The 18,675-nt window shown below is 40.5% G+C and overlaps 1 protein-coding gene across 1 annotated transcript; it reads right to left on the bottom strand.

Annotated features, from left to right (window-relative positions):
• Positions 1 to 1,198: 1,198 nt before the first annotated feature.
• On the bottom strand, positions 1,199 to 16,921 carry LOC145437204 (sodium-coupled monocarboxylate transporter 2-like). Its single transcript, XM_080314391.1, has 13 exons — positions 16,629 to 16,921; positions 16,192 to 16,295; positions 15,176 to 15,364; positions 13,746 to 13,811; positions 13,087 to 13,206; positions 12,872 to 13,026; positions 11,312 to 11,455; positions 7,976 to 8,194; positions 7,263 to 7,375; positions 7,037 to 7,194; positions 5,597 to 5,802; positions 5,081 to 5,184; positions 1,199 to 2,357 (listed from the first exon to the last, which is right to left on the bottom strand). Exons 1-13 carry the CDS (start codon positions 16,684 to 16,686, stop codon positions 2,182 to 2,184), a joined length of 1,812 nt encoding a protein of 603 aa, XP_080170517.1. The 5' UTR covers positions 16,687 to 16,921; the 3' UTR covers positions 1,199 to 2,181.
• Between the last annotated feature and the right edge of the window lie 1,754 nt (positions 16,922 to 18,675).

Genomic DNA, 18,675 nt, shown 5'->3' with positions numbered 1-18,675 from the left:
TAATGATGTTCGCGTGAATGAACGCCTGGAATATAAACCATTGTATCTTCCGTTCTAGACGTCATATAACCAATTACAGTTATCTTCTATGACTTGTTGTTGGTCATACTATTCTATGAAAGTCCTTATATTGAAGATTAGCAAGTAGAGATGTTTCAAATCGACGTGAAAGAAAGCAATACCTTATTACGTGAAAATCATGGCCGCGTAAGTTCATCCGACTCGTTGCGGCTTCAAACAGATGTACAATTGCTTCAGGCAATTGCAAATTGTACATATGGTTGGCCATTATCCTGGGATATTCATCAATATCCCTATCATGGGGTTTAGTATTGTATAAGAAAGCCGACACCAGCCCTAACACTACACAAATAACCGTGAGAGTTAGGCTATTTTGGTACCACAGCCTGTAATAACAACATCATATAGAGGCAGTTATATATCGGTTTAGAAGGCACACGAAGTTACTGTTGGCTTCTATGACTACTGTTGATCATACATGGAGCATTAGCCGTGTAGAATACAGTTCAAATTGATGTGAAATAAAGCAATAATGTATCACATGAAATGACTTCTCGAGCGTATATGGGCACTTGGGCATTGTCGAATAAGCCAATATGTGTATACTTACGAATCCGTTATGCAGTTGCAAGTTACATATAACAAGCCACTGGGGTTGATACCACTTCAATAGCATGGAGATATATAAAATAGTTACTATGTTATGCAGAATTGGAAGTGAATTGCCTTCCGCGAGATTACGCGAATACTTAATCGATTACTCATCGGCGGCGGCCTTGTGATTCGGCTTATCATATGTCTACCTTTCCAAGATCGTAGCGCTGGGCTATGAAGCGCTATAGTAGCGTGTAATGTCTCGTTGGAACGTAGAGATTCATGCGAAACGCAATCAGGTGGTTATATACCAAGAAAGAGCCTAAGTATGACGTCAGGAGATATACAAGAACAAAATTGTATTTTATTTTCAAGAAATCGAGAACATTTTCTCGCCCACCGCTATTCCCTCTGGCGTCTGAGCCGTAAGAGTATCTCAGACCGCTAGGCGGCTACTTCAGCTTTACGGCAATATATTGGGCGTCGATTTAAGCCGAATGATGACATTTTATCGTCTTTTTTGTAGATGCAGTAAAATTTTGGTCAGTAGGCCGGCCGATCAGAAAGGGTTCTAAATGTAATGTCCTTCATCAGAAAAGCACAATGAAAGACGCATGTATGACGTTCACCATTTCTTAACCACGCTGAAGTTTCGTGTGCCGGGTGCGTGTCGCACGTACAAATCAGTTGAGTGTGGGATTTGTACCCAATCAGGATAACATATAACATTTCAGAAATTATCAAACGTAGTGAACCAGATGAATAGTTCATCATAAGTCCTAATTGTAGCGGTGAAAAGGGCTTATTTTCACACCCCGGTTATGCTTGTAATTATGAGTTGAATGGCAATATAGTGGGTCTCTTGACAGTTGCAACTAGAAACGTATCAAAATTATAGGAGACTCCACCCTGCATTCCCAGTATATTCCATCATGGCACACATATAGCCTCAGCCATTAATAACTTTCATTATATATGCTACCTCAGTTGGATTAGAACTAAAATCCTTGATGTATTTCCAAATGACTTTAATTATGTATAGTCACTATTTTATTAATCTCGCAACGCACTCTGCATCATCTACAAATACATTGTTATTTTCAATTCAACTATTTGGCTCTGTTCACTTCATACTCCCTGTTTGTCAAAATATGCGCGGAGAGCGCTGAAGGCGACCTGAAGTCTCCCAGAAAAGCTCTGGCACAGAGTCCAGGCAAGAGTAGACTTTGACGTGAATTGGAAACAATATAAGCCCATAGCCCCATTAACATTCAACGACAACAATAAGTTGTGAGGTAAAAAATATGCCAAATGGAATGTGCAAGTGGCAAATAAATAGTGCTTGCAGAACCAAACCTTTGGATATAACCTATATGTTTCCCTAGTCAATATCCTATGTGTAGCGACATCATCCGCAAAAGGCAATCTAACGTGTGGCTCGCAATCAATTGACTCGATCCGAAAATTACGCTACAGGTAATGCCACGTGTGAGACCAAGAAAAATGCAAGATCAGTAATCCGTATACGAATGTGGTTAGAGTAGATTGATACTACATGTTCTAGGGCTAGTCTTCGTGTCCGTTCAGGGGTATTTTCACCAACTCGTCTCCGACTTGACTGCGACCATGGTCCTCCTCCCGTACACCGCACCGGAAGAAGGCTATCAGCTTTTTCGGCAACCGTGGGTTGTCAAAAATCGGCATGAAGAGCCTCGGATTCGCTTCAGACGACTTTTGAGGTCCTGATCATAAACATTATTTTGGCCGTTATTGATATCAGTATTGCAAAATGGTATGAGGAATTTCCGAGAGGTGGTCAGTAACGAAGTACTTCTACTTCGTACTCTACCAATATTATAAGTTGGCTTACTTGCACAACTTACTCAAGGGGTTATGTCAGTGGTTTATAAACTTTACTAACCTAGCAAATCCTTCAGCTAATCTACAAGGTTTCGGCGAACCCTAAATGTTCCCCGAGTCTCAAAGACAAAAATCTATCAGTAATTCATTATTCTAGAATACTGGTATACTATGAACTGTACGAAAACATGAAATTCACACATAATTAAATCATCATAATGAATGTTTACCGCAAATCAATGTGACTTCTTCCGTGTGAGTCAAGTGTGTGTCCTGACCTTAACCAAAACCCGTACACTGGTTCAGCTGACCCCTGGGGTTCGTTTGAGCCCCATTTAAGAACCATCGGGTAACTTTCCATTTCTACTTAAGAGTTCCAGTTTTCAGGCAAAACTAGTCGCATTATTATTTTAGTCACTTAGAAATCGCTACCTCTATTTGTACATGAGTAGAAATCTACGATGTTACTGATATTTCTTTCATTGCCAACGATGCTACTTTGATCATATCGGGATCTTCCATGCCATATATTATCTGAAAGTATCGGCATGGTAAGTTAAGTGAGGACAAGGTCTGCAACTATCAGCTTGCATTAGTGTATAGCTGTATGTGTATATTGTATAACCAATGTCATACGACGGCTTTGGAAAGAACAGCAGGGTTATGTGTCTTTTTCAGAGGTGGTCAAAGTAGTCAAGACAGCTATTCAAGTAGAAGTAGCGACACAAAAATCTACTCAAGTAAGAGTAGAAGTACTTCTTTTGAAAGCTGCTTAAAACTACTTGAAGTAGAAGTAGAATTGACTGAATTTAAATCTACTCAAGTAAATAAGTAGTTGCGAAAAAGATCATAATTCGTTAAAATGGGCTGTCAAAAGCTGCAGATTGAGCTATGCGAAAGGTGCAGATTGCAGAGCTTAATTCATATTGATGCATCCCAAGAGGTATAAATTTTCAACAGCATAAGCATTCGTCCACATCTTGGAATGAAAATGGTAGCATTGATATGGGTATGCGACACTAATCCTTTTCCAGATTAGGACACGCCATGGGCTGCTAGATGACGATATGATGGTTAAATGCTAGATTGTGAAACGGTAGTTTCAGACGCTATGATGGGCCATATCTACTGTGATGAAATATTTCATATGGGTGACAATGCGGTGTGAACGGAACCATGTACGTAAAGTCACAACCCAATACATGAATTATATTCACCGATACGTTTGTGAAATCATATTGGTGTAACTTTGCGCGAAGTGCAACGAAAATTCTGGTCTTTACTCAACTTTTATGAAAATTATATGTTGATACTCCGTGAACACAGCCCCAAACTTCCTCAAGCTATCTTTCCGATTAAAGGAATAAACTACTTCTACTTGACAAACTGAAAATAGCGAAAAGTAAGTAAGTAGATTACAAAATATTATGAAATAGAAATAGAAGTAGTGGGAAATTAGATCTACTTGAGTAAGTACCCAAGTAGCGGAAAACTACTTGAGTACTTCAAAAATGTAGAAGTACTTCGTTACTGACCACCTCTGGTCTTTTTGCGATACTTTAGCATTCAAGGAGTAGTGAATGCCTCGAGTTTTATTGCTTTTACAGGCCTAAAAATATATATAGGGGAAGGTATGGGGCACAATGGTACATCGCGAATATTTCTAAAACCCGACATGAAGAATATACATCGGTTCAATGATTTGGTAGTATTATATCAGCCGTAGCCTAATCCTGTGATCGGGTTTGTTTTCGCCAGTGTCGCTGTCTTTGTGAGAAAAATGACAATTCTCTTAATTTCGCTAACCTGCGTAAATTTACGTCGCTACCTTTCGGACGCGTTTTAGCTGGGTATATCTCGTCTGCTGGGCTTGAAATTGGTACAGAGCTTAGTCAGAGCAGTTAAAAGTCGCCCTGTATGCTATTTTAGGCGCAGAACTGCGATTTGGAAGTTTAGTTTTTTTGCTCTGAAGAAGTGGGTGAGCACATTGAGACAATTTGGCTGGAGCACAATGTACCAATGATATCCAAAGACAGATTTTACAAAATATATAAAATCAACAGAAGAGTGCGTAGAAGCAAGATCGTCACCAAAACTCTCTTAAAATCATCCCTTGCAGTGTCGCACAAGAAATGGAGGACGTTAATACTCACGGCATGCGGTAAGCCGCGGCAGCGATCTTCATGCAAGTTTCATTACGATTCCAAAGTGCGGGATGTGAACTAGGACCGGTCTTGGACACCAGCTGGTCCATACTTTCTTCAACGGTTCTCAGTTTTTGCTAACTGTTTCGGTTTTTAATTTTTAGTACTGTCCCATTTCCCTCACAGCTTTTCCCATTGTGCCCCGTAGGCACAAAAAAGGTGCGTTTTTCATACGGTTCTCCGTATTCTCCGTATTTTCAAATCATTTATATTGGGATATATGTATTTCATGTTCATCCGTCGTTTTGCTAAAGTTCATTGATATTTCTGGATTTGAAATATATTCATGGCCAAAAATGTATTTTGGGCCCATTGTGCCCCACCTTGCGCTACATCCGGCTTACAAAGGCATGGACCGAGTGGATTTAATCAGCAGAATATTGCATAATATCAATACTAACCCGCTGCAAAAGATACAAGTAATCCGACTATCATTGTAAAGGTGCAACCGATTAGGACGTAGTAGTGAAAGTTGACACTGTATATCAGTTGGTCGAAACTGTACCTAAACACAAATAACTCTTGTAATGTACATTACAATCAACGAGTCGGCTACATATCACCAGCGAGTAGAGTTATAGTCAACTTCTCTGAAAAAGACTTCAACGATAGCGTATATATATGCGACATCACAGTGTAATTATCACATCATGGGATTGTTGAAATTATTTACGTCTCACATATCGTCGTTCTTGTACAAACTAGCTGCATACAATGTCATGCACCTGGAGGGAGGCGGGTTCTATTCACGCTTTGGTGTACTCACTTCTCGAGTGGTAATATATGCACTTTTTCCGCTAACAGTGTGAATATCATCTCGCTACTTTAGCTTATTTAGGTTTGCGATACGGAAAGGCCAACAATACAACAGCTACTGAACCCTATAGTATTATATATATATATCGGCCTATACTTACCCAAGGGTGGGCAAACTGTCTCCGACGTATGGGACAGATGCCAGAGTTGGGAACGGGGTTGTAATACCTGTAGTGTTAGACAAAGCGCATTTGTCTTTGCTGACTGGAGGCAGCACCACAGGACTAGGTACTCTCAAGAGAAAGTTTGACCCAAGAAAGATCCATACCATGAAGACGTAACCAAACACTCCGCCCGCGGCTGCGCCCTGAAATAATTGCATTTTATTGCATGTTATGACAAATTGATTCGTGGTTTGACTGGTTTGATCTCACGTACTGGAATCCACTGCCTATGCGAATGGCATAGGCCTACATTTGCAGCACTGTTTGATCCATATAGATATTCACACTATATACAAGTCTCATATTTCATGCAATCGACTTGGGTTTGTCGTAAATGCATCTTAATCCGGCCTATCAGAGCAGTAGTATCATAACAGAGTAATGTATGATGAACTCAATTATCAACAGGCATTTTTATTTTTGGCATATGCAAAAAATACCAGAAATAGCTTATTTTTGTTATTTTTTAGATTTTATTTTCGGTAGTTTTGGCATAGTGATAAATAGATAGTTGCATACTCGAATAAAACTTATATTTCGGTCAATATTATCAAACGAAACCTCAAAATGTGAAGTATGTCCTCTCGGAATCAGTGCCAACAAACTATAAGCAGAAAGAAGCCTAACGCCGAGGCAACGCTTTTAAATTCAGGTCAGTTAAGTTACTTCTGAATTCACTTTTCTCCCAACGAATTTGCGTAAATGAGCTTCTGCAGTAGCCGTTGGTGGAAAGACTGTTGTCAGTACCGCACAGAAGATCTTAAGCACCTCATAATCATTGGAGACTGAAGTGGCTTTCGAGCAGCATCGGAAGAGATATTTCATCATATTCATATACAGTTGCACCCCCGATGGGTGGGCTGTCACTCACGAACCCCAGTTTCAGAATCCCTGCTTTGGACACATGATTTTTTCGCTTGAAACGCGTTGCTTTCAATTCCTGTCGACGTATTCGTTCAAAAACATTCTCAAAATCCAATTGCTCAAAATTTTCTTGTTTTTGGCATTTCTAGATTTTTATTTTTTACAATTTTGGCATCTGGTTTCTCAAATGCTAAAAATAAACGTGCCTGATTCAACCAGCATCCTATGACAAACCTGTGGAATACAAGTCAGTGACGTCATAAACACCCAAATGTCCATTAGTCGCTTGGAAAACCACGGGAGAAGTAACGTAATAATAATAAATGAGCAACATAAGCGAAATATATCACCTTAATAGGCTACTTCGCATCCATTCTAGTTATCATTATTGTAGACGACTTCGCACGGAGTATACAAACAGTCTTACCAAATTGATCCCAACAGCATTCGTTAGACATTAACTAAAAACGAACATTATTCGTTAACCGTGAATACATTTAGCTGCGCGCTCACCGCTGAATTAGTCCATGGCAAGAAGATACCGAGGAGATAAATCCCGAGCACGCAGCCGTTGATGGACCCGACAAAACAGCGAATGAGCTTGAACGCATTCTGACTCGCCAGCGATATCAAGTAAGCCGTCGATATCACGCAGCAGCCCAGTAGCAATGCTGAATATAAGACCGAAAAGCGTAAATACTACTTGCATTATATAGTCTTTTAATGTGTTCTTGCTTACAGCAACATTTCCCGACCCGCACTTTGAATTTTTCAGACATTTCCTTGAAGCAGAGCGGGCAGAAATCTTCCACAATAACTGCCGAGTAACCGTTGAGACCCGATGATATTGTACTACAAGTAAAATGAAGAGTTTGGTATTATTAATTTGCTAGATCTTAATATATGGGCCTCAGGGATGATCGATATCTATAATATATCTGACCATGAGAACCTGTCGCTTATACAAATCCGTGCTGGAATTTATTAAGCAGCGAGAGTATGGACCAAAAATGAGTACATTATAATTGTATATAATCACAGTATATAGACCAAATCATGGGTCCATGTGAAAGGTAAATCCTTGCGCCGTGATATAGGGATGGTGCGAACCCTGAAAGTTCGGATGGTCGCGTTCGGAGAAGAACCTTAGTAGGTTCTACAGTGCCGCACATTTTTATTACACAGGATTATATCGTACAGTGCTCTTTTTATTTTATAGATCGAAGTCCGTTGATTTTCAACTCTCTATCGCTAGTTACATCTCAATGACAGCAAGAAATGCAATTGGACACAAAACCAAGATGAACCTTGTGATGTCGTAAAGTATACTGATTTGTTTGAAATATATCTCTATATAAATTGGTTCGATTCCGGAAATTTGGAAAGGGAAACCAACTCATTAACTTCGGTAGCGCTTATCTTGCATTTCCGGCAACTAACGACTTTGCGTACCTCAGCGTACCGCTGAATACAGCGGCCACGAAAATCCCGATCAATCCCGGGATATTCTTGAACTCCATAACAGCCATGAAAGGAATCATTTGATCCCTTCTTGCGAGAGTGCCGTTCAACACAGGATCGCAATCCTGGAAGTAGGCGTATAGAAGAAGACCATTGCTTATCGATACTGAGATGATCATCAGAGCCGGGAGAACATACGAAATGATCGACCTGGAAGCAAAATCGGAAGCATTTATCGCTAGCTTGTTTAATGCATCGGTTAACGCTAAGCAAGGTGACGAGATAGTGTGGTGGAATAATCCACAGCTGCAGCACCCATGGATTGTAGATTCGAGTGAGTCCGGCCGAGGTCGACTCCAGAATTCCTACCTAAGTGTTGGAGGTTTATCTAGGCTCCTCCTCGCCATATCATCCGCGTAAGTGGTGTCTTAATCAGCCTCGAAGTGGGCCATGCTATAAAAGTCGGCAGATGTGGAATCAAAATAAGGAATATCGGCCTGGTGTAAATGACCATTGTAGTCGACAAACACCATGAATACCACAAACAACAACAACAACAACAACAACGCTTAAGCAATAGTTTGAGAAAATTTTCAACGCATTTACCCAAGCATTGTCCACATAGAGATTATTATAGATAACTCATGGTATATTATTTATTATCTTCTTTATTCACACTTCACAGTAGAACTGGAAAATACTTGTAATCGCTAGATGGCGTATGCTTGACGACTATTCCTGGTCTGGTCTAAGGGAATATTCTGGATATAGCTGTAATAGGGTACAGCAGTTTGTCAATACTAATTGGCCCAATGGACGTTCCCCCACTGTATCTACCGATCTTGTTGGGACAATATCTTATTCGTGCTACTGCTGTGTCGTATTATAATTTTGATATAAGGAAATTCGATCAATTGGAACTTCAAGCAATATACTGTTTCTACCGTACTTCAAGGTCGCGTATATCTACATCGGGAAACTTATAGGACTTTGCGGCCACAAAAAGTCTAAAATAGCAAATATTCTCTGTCCTTTTATTAGAAACCTAATAACTATTACGGTACGACAAATGTGCTAGCTTCGGCAATCGACAAATTCCACTTACAAAAGAACTATAGATTCCCACCAAACTTGATCTAGTGTTGAGCTGGCAACCCCAATGATTTTATTTCATGTCAGAGTTATGACTCGAACCGTATGATTACAAATGGCGTACAACTTATCAACTTTGTAGTACATGGTTGGGCATGGGCAGGGCATACTGGGCAACGTGCGACCCGCCGAGATTGGTCTGCAATTTAGCTATATCCTGATACGTTAGAAGCTACCAGCAGTGTTGGGATCAAGTCACTACCTTCGAGTCACGAGTCATTTCGAGTCATTGCACATTTTGACTCGAGTCAAGTCAAGTCAATTGATTTTCGAAGGTGACTCGAGTCAAGTCAAGTCACTCGATTTTTGGAGGTGACTCGAGTCAAGTCGAGTCAAGTCAAGTCAAGTCACGAGTCAAGTCACAATTCAAGTCAAGTTGCCTTTTCGAAGTATGAGGCATGGTTACGTCATTGCATTTTGCTAGCTGTCTGAGCTGCCGATTGCGTGGTCATTGATTTTGAACAGATGAACCAATATAGAGTTAATTATCCACGCAAGAAGGCATTGTATCGCTCACATATACGTAAAACTGCGAATTGCATAGCCTCAGTTTATAATTACCAGCCGAAACAGAGAATGGAGAGAGAAACGAATTGATAAGATGCAATACATTTACAAATTTATATAATATATTTCGAGCCTGCGCCAATGGTTGAGTACTATATATACTTTATTCGAATTCCATTTCAATGAAATAAGAGGTTTGGTTAAGGTAGGAACAGAGAACAGAAATATACATTTTGCTATTCAATTACTTTACTATTCTAGTTTACGACAACGTAAGCTGTAAGCTTCGATCACTTCGTTAGCGGTCAATTTTCTGTGAGTTAACAATGGAGGCTCAGTAAAACCCACGATCATTGAATGATTGGTCGCTCTCACGGGTTACACCAGCGTTTCGCAAACAATCCGAAGATATGCAAGATACAGTGATATTTATCAACAACGATTACTTGATGACTTGAAATTGACTCGAGAATTTTGCTCCGAGTCACGAGTCAATCCACATTTCTGATACGACGAGTCAAGTCAAGTCAAGTCATTTTAGCAAAGTGACTCGAGTCAAGTCAAGTCATGCGAAAAAGGTGACTCGAGTCTGACTCGAGTCAAGTCATGACTCGAGTCATCCCAACACTGGCTACCAGAAGGTCAAAACACTAAAATGTAGTCGTATACTTACTTTGCACATGCATATTATAGAGAAAAAGTTTATTCAATACCACATTTTCAAGCTTCGTGCGATTTTCCTCCAGCAATTCGCGATTGCTATGCGTAGTCAGAAATACAACTTTATTGATAAGTCTAGCCATCACCGGTAGGCCTACGACGTTTTAGTGAGATGATGGACCTTAGACAAACTATCAGGCATCTGTACGAGTACATTTCAATCCAAATTTTGCATGCAGGGGGAAGTTCGTGTACCAACCTTTTCGGCCTTTAGGGCGTGAATTCACACTTTTTTCACTAAGAGTGTAGGCTTCCATTCTAATTTAGACGAACATTCGAGTATCACTTATTGTAACGTCACATCTGTATCGATGATGTGGAAATTTCAAATGCTAACTTTCTATGCGACCACAATGAATATGAATCCAGGTCTACAGCACTCTAAGATTATTTTACATTTTTCGACCGTATCTACTTCACTGTACCCTGTGATAATGCTGTGGATGGATAGACTTGATCGTTGCTCAACCGACTTTGCAGATACGTTATTTCCACTAACACGCGTAGATTTGTTCTGCGCGTTTTGTATATTGAAACTTCCCGACTCGACTCCTGAAAATACACTTTTCTCGAATTCTGCGTTGATTGACTAAAAAAAAGTCAACTTTCCGGCTCAACTCCCAAAATAGCCTACCCATCGGAAGGTTACTCGAGTACTATATCTCAGTCGAATTTTAAAACATATTTAACATAGATTCTCAGAAAAAGAGACGTCCTCCGGGGACACTTTCGAAAAAGACAAAAAAGAGGACAAATCCTCTCAAAAGAGGACGTATGGTAAACCTATTATAAGCTATTATCGATTTTATCGGATTAAAATCCATTCAGACACTATTCCGTGGGAATATATGCCTACTTCCAAAAACTCACTCGCATACTCCTATTCGATTGACGTCTAATCAGATTACATAACGATTCTGTTACGTGCAGAAAGGTCCGCAATCTTACTGCTGGGATCTCCTGGTGTCTTTGCACGAGAGAATTCGCTGATAAATCGGCTGCGAGAATCCCAAGTAATGAGTGAATACGAAGAATTCCCCGACAAACAGAGCGACCGGATGCATGCGAGAGGAAATGTGAAAATCGTCGAACCTAGAAACAATATCGGGTGTCCAGATATTCGCGACATATTCTACCTTCAGTAGATCTGGCATCTGGGCCATGAAGTAACAGAAGTCACAACAGTTGTCTGACTATATTTTGGCGACGGGCACATGGCCAGGTGTAACTTATGGACCCGAATAATATGTAGGCCTACGCTTTTACATAGAATGCACATTTGCCAGAGATAATAAAAGTTGTCAGAGTTCCTACTCAACTAGAAGTTGGAGTAAGCCATCATTGTCTACTCAGTTACAAGAAGAAGTAGAAAATTAAAAGATTTGTCAAAACTACTTTTAATGGAAGTAGAAAATGAAGATCTTAAAATACTCAAGTATAATTGGTTTCAAAACGTAGATTTGGTCGATCGTCGCATTAATCGGAAGGGGTCCACTTGACAAATTGCATCTTCGCGACTGATGTATAAAATTTTCAATGATCCAGTACAAATCAGCGCAATTTTCGATGATAAATTCAGCTACCGTGACACAGGGGCTCTTTCGCCCAGTTGTTATGGCAATTTCACCCAAAACGGTGGTGCAAGCATAACCCAAAAGTATACTTTACCAAAGTGCAAAAAAGAAGTATAGTTTGGGTAAAGGTGTAAGTGGAAATGAGCTAAAACATAACCGCCTGAGTATGTAGTACAGGTAGGTAAACCTACTGGAGTACTAGATAAAAGTAGAAGTACTTCGTTACTGACCCCTTCTGATATATTTACACATCGGGCTACATTGTATTTTGTTACATTTAGGGCTGGGCACAATGATTCGAGTACTCGAACGATACTGGAAATAACACCATCCCAAAGTCATGATCATCCCACAAATTGTCACAAAGTGCAATGAAATCGGCAGGGTCGAAAAATACCAATGTATCTTTAATTTGATAAATAACAGGCGTTATATTTTTTGTGGTGGCATGAAAAGTAGGCCTACATATTACACTCTGATATGACGTCATAATGAGTGATACTCGAATACTCGACTCGAACCATAAAACGTTATTCAGAATCGAATCACTCAGGTACTAAATTTTGCCCAGCCCTAGTTCATTACAACTATGGGTGAAAGAAATTTCTACCAAGTGTCACAGTTAACCTTTCTACAGCAGTTGTAGGGTTTCGTTGAGGCCGGCAAAAGCAAATGTTCACCATAGTTGTCTATTTTCATGTTCTTAACACTCAGCAGAAAACATTCACGTTCTATATACATCAGATGTTTGGGCGTTGGCGGTATAGTGCATAGGCAGAACGCACGACTAAATCGAGTAAAGACTTCACGGGTTCGTTGTCTACGTCTCCAAGGTGTTCTATATGTGAAGATATTCACTTCACTACATCTCAGTTTAATTTGATATATTTCTAAATATCATTGTCCATGTGCAGTGTGCACATAAAATTATTACTTGCTGAATGTATCTCGACGGCCCATTTCCAGCCTCGTTGACATCTCGCTGATACCTCCCACAGAGTTCGTGCCGAAGATAAAGAGCAAAATCGATGCGAATAGCATAAACACTGATTGCACAACATCAGTCCACACCACTGCGGTCATGCCTCCCTTCAAAACATGGAACAATCTTGAAATTGACCTAGACGTCGCTGAATAATGAATCCTTACCAGTACTGTATAGAACGTGCATATCCCACCGATCATGACAACGCTCCAGCTTATTTCGATGGGTGCAACGGCGTTCAACGCAACAGCTGGTAGATAAATGATCGTGCCCATGTAGAATATCTGAAAACAATTCAGATTTTCATATATCTTCGACTTGCGTGGAGTTATGACTGTATGTACTGGCATCGAACATTTACAATACACACAAGGGTGGAATCACCTGCGTGGCGCAGGCAAGATGTCCTACAATTTAATTGGATGTTGCCCTAAACAATAAGTTGGTCATGTTTCATGAATTCATTGCCATTGTACCAGGATACGCCCTTGTGTCTGGTCACTCACAAAACGTATGATAACGTGTAGTCTTCCATGCCAATCACGCGCTACTACACAAGTACACATTACATTTCATGATATGGGATGGCAATCGACTGAAAGCAGACGATGCAACGAATTGAAGTGTTCTTGCGGCGTTTCAATCGCTACGAAGTGGGTCACAGAAACAACATCAGCCCGGAATATAGTACGATGCATAGTTGTCGACGTATCTTCACTGACCTTATGATGCGACATATATTGCTCTGCCATCTTACTGTACAACCAGATATTTTGCAAATCATGCATACGAAGGAAAAGGTTTGTGAAAATAGATTATTTACCTCGCTTATTAAGACCATCAACGCCACAATTCGCTTCACAGCAACATTGAAACGCCTTTCCAGGTACTGCAAAATAGGAGCATTGGTATTACCGCGTGTCGGAGTAAAATTCCAGGCTCGGAATGTAATTCTATATTTGTTGTTCGCAGATACTTGAATTTTACGAAGACGAGCAGTAGAGATAACAGATTTGCGATATTGATGCTGACACTCGCATGAAAAGTAAAGAAATTAACGTGTAGGTCGCAGGTGCGGAACACAGTGAAAAGGATTGGATCATCATATTTTAGTCTGCGAAATCGTAGTTATTTCACGTAATGAATAGCTACGTCTGTTAGTAGCTGTTGTGTGTGGAAATCATGGTGCTTTTCGACTACAATGGTCATTTACACCTGGCCGATATTCTTTATGGTGATTTCGTAGCTGCCGACTTGTAGCACGAACCATTTCTAGACTTTTTTAAGGTACCACTTACGCGGATAAGATAGTTAGAAGTATTTAAGAAAGTTGATCGTAACTTTTCACCACAAATCGTTGTGTACACTGCACATCGAGATCATTTTTGGTATGTTGGTTTAAATTTGTCGCTTGCGGGCCATAGAGACGATCAATATATTTGGAACGTTCTGAGTAGTTCCTCTACTTACTCCGCTTAAAGGACGCAGGTATACATGCAAATGTACATAGTCGAGCGAGTCGTACTCGTACCAGACTCGAGCCCAGTCCGCAGTCGAGGATTTTCCATACAGTTTCATAAATTACGGGTTTTACGATGAATTTAGATGTAAAATATATTTATATTTCGTTCGGTTGGGCGCTCTGTCCCCGATGTGTGATTATATACTGTCAGCTAGGGTTGCATTTAAAACAAAAATCAATTTTAAACCAACATGTTTAAAACATGGCCCTTGTTTAAAACATGTATTATTATCTTTTTTGTGTTCTTAGCCACGACGCCTCGAACCATTAATTGCGATGTCAGAGTGGAAATTGAATTGGAGACATTGGCAATTGAAAAGATAGCGTAAAATGCCTCCTTTGGCGAAAAAGGCTTCTGAGCTTGTCATAAACGGACCAAAAATATCTTTAACGAGGACTACATCTTTACGCAGCATTTTAACGGTCGGCGGTCATCATCATCAGATCGTCCATTCCGTACCGACGATCTGCATCTACTTGCTGTAACTATTAAACAGACGACGATTTCGAGGGTTCCAACCATTCCATATCGTATACGTTTGTACACCATTTGTTTAAACTGCAACCCTACTGTCAACACTGATTGACCAGACGACCCCAACACGTATTCCCAGCGTAATCAATTACCTTTGGTCCTTCGCAAATCGCACCCCACGATCACCACCATTCAAGAGTGATTTACGCCAATCGGTGGTCGCTTCTAATAAAACAGAACAGAAATCGCGACTCACGTGATAAACCGTGCCCATTTGCAGTTTACTGTAGAACGGTACGTAGTATATGTAGGCAATCATAGCGGCCGTCGTAATCGCCAGCGGAGCCCAAAAGAACACGGTGCCGACGATGTATACCTCCACTGGGTAACCAATCATTGTCAATGCGGAGATGCTGGTTACCGCGGTCGAGATTCCAACAGCGACCTGGTGAAAGAAACAAGCGGATAGCGAAGTACGGCCATTTCTGTGTAATGCTATAGACTTATCACGTTGTCTGCAAGATGTGGTTGCTCAGCATATCGTTGTTGGAAGCGTAAATTGGTCGATTGATCACAACTGTTTCCAGATTCCGTATCATTCGATCGAAATCCGTTTTTTCAATAACACCCTCCAAAGCAGGGGCGGGCAACATACGGCCCGCGGACAGTTTCCCGTCTTACATGATGATCTGGCCCGCGGCCCCAGTGTGCCGAGATTTTCCACTACTTGCTTTAACGGCAAATTTTAGCGACTGTATGTTATTACATACGGTGTGCGCAGCGTGCGAGAGTAGAGCGTACGCGAAAGTTCGTGATAGCGAGAAGGCTTGCATTATCGGCGTTTACCATGTACTCAACCCTATTGAATTGATGTATTGGTAAATTCGGGGTACCGGCCTTATCGAACGCCTGTAAATCTTAATTATGATGGATTGCACCGTGTGTTAATTGATCAGAGAGAAGCAGACATGGCGGCGGCTGCATGACAATGCTGTTCTCAAATCCACATTGTTATCGCCATAATCGGCGAGAAATGGCTTTGAAATGACATTGCTGTCGTTAAAATACATTCATTAAATACGATTTATTCCTTGTATATGTGGATAAATGGGCGAATAATGTATCGATTCAGCAATCCGGCCGGCCAAGTACCTAATTTTACTATGTCTGGCGCGCCGACTGGAGAAGTTGCCCGCCCCTGCTCCAAAGCATATACACTATACAGGCCTACCTGTGTAACTAATAGGGGCCAATTATTATTATCACTCTCACCGGGTGCATGTTCTTCCCGCCGAAAAAGTAGTTCTTTGTGGTATAGACATTGCGGTCTCTGTACGCGAAGAACACGCCGATGAAAGCTGGAGACGCCAAAACAACTGAAAGGGAATCGTTCCAATTCAAAATTTATCATTTCAAATCTACAGAAAGGAGCTTCGTTGCATGAAGTTCGTGAGACGGAGCGAACAAATAAATTTTGTCAACTAGTTGTAAAAATAATTAATTGTGAAAATTGTAAACCGTCCGTTTTTTACCACCCCTCGATATATTTCGTATTATGCAGCTGTAAAAGAACACCGTATGAATGCAGCCTATCAAGTAAAATATTTCAATCCAAGCCACAGCTCTCATTCATTTTAATGAAATCATTAGTCCGCACGGTGAATAAAATAGCATTAATGTATGCTTTTCGAAAATATAGTTTTCCTTACTTGTAAACAGAACTATATCCACAGAAGTGAAAGACTTGTAATTGTTAATATTATGCATCCCGCGGTAGTATCTTAACCGTGTGCTAATATCTATCCTCTAACAATAAAAGAAATCGAATATAAACAACGTTGCCTGCTATTGCAGATGCTGATTCAATGTTCATGAATGTACAGCAGAGTTGTTCGCTAGTACACAGTACACTGTATGAGTGTACCACTGTACATAAGTGCATTGTTGAAGTCACCGGTTTTTAAACACGGTGTTCTTAGAATCGCAATTATTGGTAAAGAAATATCGCCGCTGCATTCTACTTCAAAGTTGCCTTTTCTAGCATGAGTCATCCCCTCACTACTCGACTACGGCTTATCTAATACACATATATATATATATGATATTTATTATTCCTGCCTTCCCTGACTTCAGAAACTATATATGGAGATAAAAATATTTGGTAGATGCCGTTTCATCGTGATCACTGATCAGTGCTTACGATACGCTAAGTCAACGTGGTTAGTTGACCGTTCCCAATCAATGAGTATACGGTTTTAGCTTGTTACAACGGTAATAAAAAAACGTCTAGCTATTCATTGTCCGGTGAAGCATTGCAAGAAGTATCGTAGCGGTGTAGCCAACAATGGATGGAAAATATTGCGAGTAACGGACAGGTCACTTTGGAAATTTCATTTTCTGCAAATGATTTTCTTGATATGGATGGTGTGAACGTGAGGTTCACGTTGGCGTTCTGTGTTTGAACATCGGAAATTTAGAGGTTCACGTTCACAAACGAACCTTGGTATAGGTTCTGCACTGTGACCCATTTCCATAGGTACAGGTTACCATTTTTCACGTCATTATAACATCTTTGGTTGAATATATTTGCATTTCAACTTCAACTTCTGTCCTATAGACCGTTAAGGCGTATGCTTATCTCACCTTGCAAGTCCTCGTCGAAATTGTTGGCAAAGCATCGGAAGATATTGATTTTATGGGATTATCATATCATTTGATTACCCCAGTTCATACATTTGGCGACGTTTAAAACGTCAATATATACTTCAACATTGTGGCATTATGTGACCATTAATACGAGCTATCACTACATTGAAATGTAGGGTTGAAATTAGCATTAGTGACGTCATGAGGTTCACGTTCGCGTTCACACAGATACTTTCAAAAAGGTTCGCGTTCACACGAACCCGAACCTTTCAGATATTCACACCAACCCGAGTTCTTAGGCTCTACTTTTATTTTTAGCATTTGGACAGCGGAGATGAAACGAGTGTTTCAAAACTGTTTCGTGATTCGATACACATCATATCTATCCTTCCGCCGAAATTATGGCACTTGTGCTAGAGTTACTATTTACCGTATGATAACAACGGCCGGGCTTCTTCCTTTTGCAGGCGGGTGTTCACCATTTACCCCAGGGGTCGGCAACCTTACTTGTGCAGCGTGCCAAAATATGTACAACTAACTGGCGTGCCAAATATTTTTAGTTTTGTCGTATTTATCGTTCCAAGTAAGGAATTCCAACAACGACTTATCTGAAGCCATCAACGGCATTGGTTACGCCATTGGTTCCCAAAGTCTGGTCGCTACTGCACCAGAGCTTAATTTATTGGAAAAAAATGATTCGCGCGAAGATCGATCGTCTGTGGTTGCTTTTATAGTTTCTGAATCCACCGTGTACCGTACCATAGCCAATAAGTGACACGCGCAACAACTTTGTCACGGCGGTATGACTTGATCATGAAAAATGTAGCCACTCCTGTATCATGGCTTGATCGCGCAGTAGGTTTTTCTGCAACGCTGTAAAGATCGCGGTAAGGACTGTAGCTGTTCAAAATATATTGGAATCGCTTACACGTACCTTAGACGAAACTAGAATAAAAAATCTCCTTTCGTGCAACGAACACGACTCCAAATTCGTCTTTCGTCACGGGTCCATTATTTTTATGTGGGTCTCATTTGCACCGTGCATGCGACTCGGGCACAGGTTTATTCGGACCAGGTCATTTCGACGCCTGGACATATCAATACCCAACG

This window comes from Botryllus schlosseri, chromosome 4, assembly GCF_051294905.1.
Source record: "Botryllus schlosseri isolate E-star chromosome 4, Bs_hap1, whole genome shotgun sequence".
NCBI lineage: Eukaryota > Metazoa > Chordata > Ascidiacea > Stolidobranchia > Styelidae > Botryllus > Botryllus schlosseri.
Note: the sequence above shows the minus strand (reverse complement) of the source record. Positions and strands in the feature narration are given on the sequence as shown.

Coding starts and splice junctions, on each gene's coding strand:
- LOC145437204 (XM_080314391.1), bottom strand. CDS start 16,686: ATGCATAATATTAACAATTACAAGTCTTTCACTTCTGTGGATATAGTT. Junction 16,296..16,628: donor GGATATAGTTCTGTTTACAA/GTAAGGAAAACT, acceptor ATTCCCTTTCAG/TTGTTTTGGCGTCTCCAGCT. Junction 5,185..5,596: donor GACAGTTTGCCCACCCTTGG/GTAAGTATAGGC, acceptor ATTTGTGTTTAG/GTACAGTTTCGACCAACTGA.